This window comes from Pseudophryne corroboree, chromosome 1, assembly GCF_028390025.1.
Source record: "Pseudophryne corroboree isolate aPseCor3 chromosome 1, aPseCor3.hap2, whole genome shotgun sequence".
In the NCBI taxonomy this organism is placed as follows: Eukaryota; Metazoa; Chordata; class Amphibia; order Anura; family Myobatrachidae; genus Pseudophryne; species Pseudophryne corroboree.
The window spans coordinates 562,808,300-562,814,596 of NC_086444.1; the positions used below are offsets into that span (position 1 = coordinate 562,808,300).

The following is a 6,297-nucleotide window of genomic DNA, read 5'->3' on the forward strand; positions in this document are numbered from 1 at the left end:
TAATTCAACAAACATAAAATGTTTTATTAAAAATTACATTACAGTGCTACATGGTAGTGGTAGGCTTGGTCTATATTAGGCACAATTCGTAGAAACTACTTTGTAGCACTTCAAACAGAATGATTCCATTTGCATGTTAATAGGCAGAGATAGCAATCAAGTTGTAGTAGATATAAAATATTTAACCATTGATGGATATGTAGAAAAAGACATCCTTCTATTATCCATGCAGTTTCACAAATATTTCTTCCCCCTTATGATATATTGCAGATCGTGAACCTTATAGAAGAAACTGGACACTTCCATATCACAAACACAACATTTGACTTTGACCTTTGTTCCCTTGACAAAACCACCGTCCGCAAATTACAGAGTTACCTGGAGACTTCCGGAGCATCCTGAGGGTACAATGTGGATCTACATTGTGTGGATATTTAAAGACCTGGGTCTATACAACAACTGAACAGTTTATAAACGTTCAGGATAAAATAACCAGATCTGGGCCCTTTAAGGCGCAGCAAAGGAAAGGAAAAGTTTCTTTGGATGGTTTTCTTCTCAACAGTTGTTTCTTATGCCCAAAGTGGTATACCATGAACCACATTTGAAGAAGGATCATCCTTCGTATTAATTGTATGTTTTTTGGAGATTAAACCTGGAAAGCCTTGAAAAAAAAGACAAACACAGCATTTCTTGTTTCATTAACTAATGTGTTCAATATCATGTGTCACACACATGTTGAGCATACACACACTGCCTTACTACGTGACTGATCTATTTATTATCGCATATCTAAGTTCCAAACATCAGTGTGGGAATGACACTACCAGATGCTAGTAGGACCATTACACCCATCTCAAAATAAAAAAAATTTGGACTGGACTGCTGTCATGAATGACCAGAACATTTCTCTGCTCACACAGCATATACTCTGTTGCTGTTTACACTGATATTTTCGAAAGAAAAGTAGACCCAATTAGAAAGATTCCAGATCTGGGCCAAGCTCAGTTTCTGTGCCAGGCTTGTTCATTTCAATGACATCATAGTCATCGGAAGGATCTTCCACAGTTGCATTATGGGACTCATAACCTGACTCGGTGAAATAGTAGGATGTGCTTTTACAAGAATAGGTGTTGAGCTGATGTGAATCCTAGTAATGTTTTTTCTACCCAATAATGTTCTTGTGTCTTTTTCAATGTCCGCTTTCTAACATTATATATATATATATATATATATATATATATATATATATATATACACTCTGTATATAGGGGCAATCTGGAGATTCCTTGTTGAAAAGGACATCATTCCTCCATTATTATCTAAAGATAAGATGTACAAATTTCTTAATTTGGGACTATTTATTACAAGTTTCACTGTCTTTGGCTGACAGTTGTGTTAATTATTTCTACCATGGACAAAATGGCATTCAATATTTAGGTTTTTGATATCAGTTTTATATGTTCATTGTCTGTTTAATATTTTTTTTAATTATTATTCAGAAATTAAATTCACTTTTCTTTAAAAAAAAAAAAAATCATCGCAATCTCTTGGGATCAAATGTTTTTCTATTCTTTTGGAGTAGTGTCAAAATTCCATTGTATTGTTTACATATAAAATGCACAGAAAATGAGATGCCATGGTCTTATGTACTTTTCGTGAACCACACTTAACGTTCTTTATTCTTTTACCATAGTTATGAATGAATTAGTTTATTGTACATTTGTTTATTATCTTGTGAAAACACACACACGTCTGACTGATTATTTGTTCTGATTTATTTATTCAGATTAAAATATACATAAAATTGTGTTCTTATGATGTGTAGTAACACAATAAAGTAATGGGAGAATGTTTCTGAAAACTGTTGCAGAGGATAGAAAAGAAAATGTTCTGTAACTTCAAATCAACCAAATAAATGTTTGCGTTTGACTCCCGAAGAATACTATATAAATGACAGAAACTGATAAATTGCTATAGGCAACACTTGGTTTTCTGCACAGTAATTGTGAAACCGTTTCATAAATGCACCTCATGTCTGCATAAACAGTTTGAGCAATGATGGAATCTTTTCTGATAATTTATTTGGTTAACAGAGGTTTTAATGTAATGATAGCTTAGCTGCTGGCCTGTGAGTGGCAATTGGACCTCCTGCAATCTGTATTTCCTAGCATGGTGTGAAACAGGACTGCTGTGTTTTGAGGTAACAACTGGGTATTTATTCAGAGTCTTCCTATTAATGTGTATGTTCTAGTGCTGTGCTCACCATGTTGCTTATAGCGGGGGTTCTCAAATCATGGACTGCAGTCAGATTTAAAAACAATTGTTCAATAACTTCTCAGTTAAGTTATCAACACTTCACATTTTGACACTTTCCTAACCTTTGTTTATAGATTTTTTTTAAAATAGCATTTATCAAAATGATGTCTTTCTGCCAATGATTTCCATTTATTATAGTGATGACATTCCTTCTCGAAGCACACCCAATCTGCTTTGTGGGGAAATTATAACAGGTGGTGGGTCGGGTTCACTTGGAGAATTAAATTAAAATGCTAGCTTTTTTTCTCTGTCTGAACCAGTTTCCATAAATGTTTCCTTCTCTGTCCATCCGAAGGATCCTTCATAGACTTCTTGCCATGACAACAATTTTAATAAGGCAACACTGATTAGATATACTATTGATAGTCATATCTTCATGGCCTGACTAGAACTGTATGCTCATGTAGACATCATAATGCCATAACAGCCTTTCAGAAAAGTGACACTTTTGTCTACAATTGTATTTCCTGTCTGGGTTATTCCACACCAAATCAACACAGATCTCAAACTGACCATGATTGTAATGAAATTTGGTGTAGTAAATGCTACCATGGGTGTATAGAAAACCCCCATATCTTATGCTAAAATGCACACTGCTTCTGAAGATATACTGTAAGCTTTTAAAGCTGCCATTTTGTTTATGAACAATTTGCTTTTAACATTGTTTTTAATTGCACTTGCAACTCACCGAATTGAGCAAGAGAGTTTGGCAAGGTCTCATTTTAAACCTCTTTGTATGGGCTTTTATATGAAATATACCCCATCAGTATGTTTCCATAAAAAAACTCAAAATTTCTAATTTTTTATTTTCTCAAAAAGATAATTTTTACATTTTTAGAAAAAAATCTAAAAAATTTGTTCATACTGTTGTTAATAATTAAGTTTTAATTTGGGATCATGATGGAATCACTTGCTATAAGAGCTTTCATTTTTGAGTGATTAATTAAACTTATATTTAAAAATCAACAAAACAGTATTTTTTCCAGTTCACTACATTAAAGGAATGCACTTTCTTCTTCAGGTATGTTTGGGTGTGAGATTCTAAAGACAGCGCTGCTCACACTTCTGTGCAGGAGCACAAACTTAAGTGGAGAGATACTTCAATTGTATGTTAATAGCAAATTGTTCATGAAAAAAATGGCAGCTTTAAAAGCATACAGTATAACTTCAGAAGCAGTGTACTTAGTCTAAGATTTGGGGGTAATATTTACATCCATGGCAGCATTTATTACACCAAGTTTCATTACAATCTGAAAATGATCAGTCTTTTACTAACAGTTGAAAAATTGGCTTTTTGAGAAAATCAAAATTTAGGTGTTTTTTTTTTTTTATTTCTATGGAAACATACTGATTTGTTAGATTTCATATGAAAGCCCATATAAAGAGGATTACATGAGACCTTGTCCAACTCTCTAGCTCAATTAGGTGAGCTGCAGATTAAATGAAAATTTTTAATAGCAAGTGTTTTGTGAAACAATTGCAACTTTAAAGGCATATAACTTCAAAACCATTGTACATATCAGCCTAAGAGTTGGAGGGTTTCGTTACCCCTATGGCAGCATTTATAATACACAATTTCATAACAATCTGAAATGGTTAGTTTGAAACTTGTGTTGATTTTGTGTGGAATAACCCTGCATTCAGTTATATCATTCCATTAGATCCAAATAGATTTGTGCCACATTTTCACAGGTTTTTTTATTTTTTTATTTACTTACAGTGTAAGTAGTGTGGGTTGACTTTTTTCCCCCCCCCATGTATTCCAACAAGTTGATCTGCATTATGTTCAGCCCAAAGAGATATTTTTGTTTTGTATTTTCTTGTACGTGTATGTTTCACCATGGGAGAAATGTAGTCACTTCCCAATGTACAAGTGTACTGTACTTTCCAGTAATGTTATGACTCTATAGGATGATTGGCATGAAGCATACTTGAAGCATTTTGTTGTATAATCCACCTCTCAATGTGCAATTTATATCAAGGAAAGTGTAAAACTTTAAAATTACGCATGTGTGTTATTGTTTTCCTGTTTTGCTTTTATGTTGAAGTGTATAGAATTATTGACACAATCTAGCATTTTAAAGAATTGGTGAACAATCTACATGGTAAATTTTCTATCATTTATTAAACCAATGCGTATGTATTGTTTGGTCCGTAAATACGTTTTGTTTTGTTTTTAACTCTGTGGTCTGTGTAACAAATTATGTGATCATAGTTTTGGGCTAATATTCCTCCACATTTCATTTGGCCATAGAAGGACACTTACAGGAGTTGTACACCTTTAGATTATTTCTATTAAACTTTGTTTTATTTCAAATTTAACCCCTTCCCTCCTCCCCCCCCCCCCCCAAAAAAAAAAAAAATTAGCCCACTTAACCAACCTCCACATCACACAAGCATCACAGTCACAACATGCTCTACGTGGAAACCATCGTGGAGAGAATGCACATGAACATGAGGTCTGAACCTTAGAGGTTAGGTGCAAAACAGTGAATACATGCTGTTGCAAGCAATGGAACAAGAGTATAGTTATATAAGGTACAGTAGGACAATTACAAAAATGAAGATTCAGAGACAATAGTGAAAGGAGTTATTGATGTGATGAAGACCATCAACCATACCATGGGCAAATGCCAATGACTGTTGGCATCAAGAGCTCATTTAAGAGACTTGAAAGTGTCTGTCACAATAGAAACTATTGTCCAATAACTTAAATACTGTATGACCTGTCTGTATTGTGTGTTTTGTTACTGATGGAGAATCGCCATATAACCATTGGTGGATGGTAACAGTTCTTGCTGCCAATGATAATGGGCATTAGAATCTTTCTATGATATAGAGCTGGGTAAAATAGACAACAAAGACTTTTTCGATATTTTAGATTTGTCCATAAAAAGCACATTAAACGCCACATAAATAATACCTAAATATTTTCATGACGTGCAGCTCTAATATATGGCATAGTCATTATACCCACAAATCTATTTGATAACTAGAAACAAGCAGAAGTACATATGGGTCCTGCATTATCTTGACTCTTTCTGCGCCTAGACGGAGGTTTAGTCACGATTAGGCGATAGCTTAGCTTGCTGAGTTTAATCATGGACAGGCGCGTTGAGGCGATACTAGATACTCAGCATGCATTACACATCAACACCACTGGGTGGCTAATGCTCCACTAATCCAGTACTTTAGATCGTATAGTGGTGGATTGATCTACAGCTCTGGCAAATGGTCAGTGACGACTGTAATGTTAATAGATGGTAACCAATGGTCAGACGGAGAGAGTTAAAAAATAAATAGTTTATGCAGACACAAACGAACATGTTAAAACACTTGTGTATGCAGACGCAACTAATGTGTGAAAGGAAGTATGTACAGTGCATAAACACAGTGCTTTTGAAATACATGTATTAGCGTTCAAGTCCCCTAAGGCATAAACCAACACCAATGGGTAGGGGTCGCTCTTTGCAGTACTTTTACACATGAACTTGTGAATCTCTCATGAAGCATCGTGGGCTAACGATGAAGGCTCCCACCTCCCACGCTGAGAGTCCCAGGTTCGAGTCCTAAAGTGTCAACTTTTTTTTTTTTATGTGTTCCCGTGACATTCACTTTAATATTATTATTTTTTCTTTGTAATACATTTAATGGAAGGGTGCACATAGGTTTCACATAAATCAGTAAATCTGCAGGAGCGATTCTTTACGCTAAATACAAATGCACAGCGGTACTGAGTATAAATTAGTATATTCTGACGCAACTAACTGAGCAACACAGTACTGTAGATCGTCGGCGTTTGTGTATTGCACATGACCTGAACTCCCTCCCTGTCTACAGCATGACCTGTGCGGGCTCCCAGGGGGGAAGGGTGATGGGGGTAGGAGGAGGCAGTGGAAAATACCGTGCTTTTGAAATACAAGTATGAGCGTCCGAGTCTCCTAAGGCATAAACCAACACCAATGGGAAGGAAGTGCCAAC

At 35.2% G+C, this 6,297-nt stretch overlaps 1 protein-coding gene across 3 annotated transcripts in view; it reads left to right on the plus strand.

Annotated features, from left to right (window-relative positions):
• Positions 1 to 4,475, plus strand: part of MLLT3 (MLLT3 super elongation complex subunit) — a 344,116-nt gene extending 339,641 nt beyond the window's left edge. For all 3 annotated transcript variants that reach the window (XM_063914163.1, XM_063914164.1, XM_063914165.1), the window contains exon 12: positions 271 to 4,475. In XM_063914163.1, the coding sequence (XP_063770233.1) occupies positions 271 to 402 (132 nt within the window). In that variant the 3' untranslated portion in view covers positions 403 to 4,475. The remainder of the gene's footprint in view (positions 1 to 270) is intronic.
• The last annotated feature ends 1,822 nt before the right edge of the window (positions 4,476 to 6,297 follow it).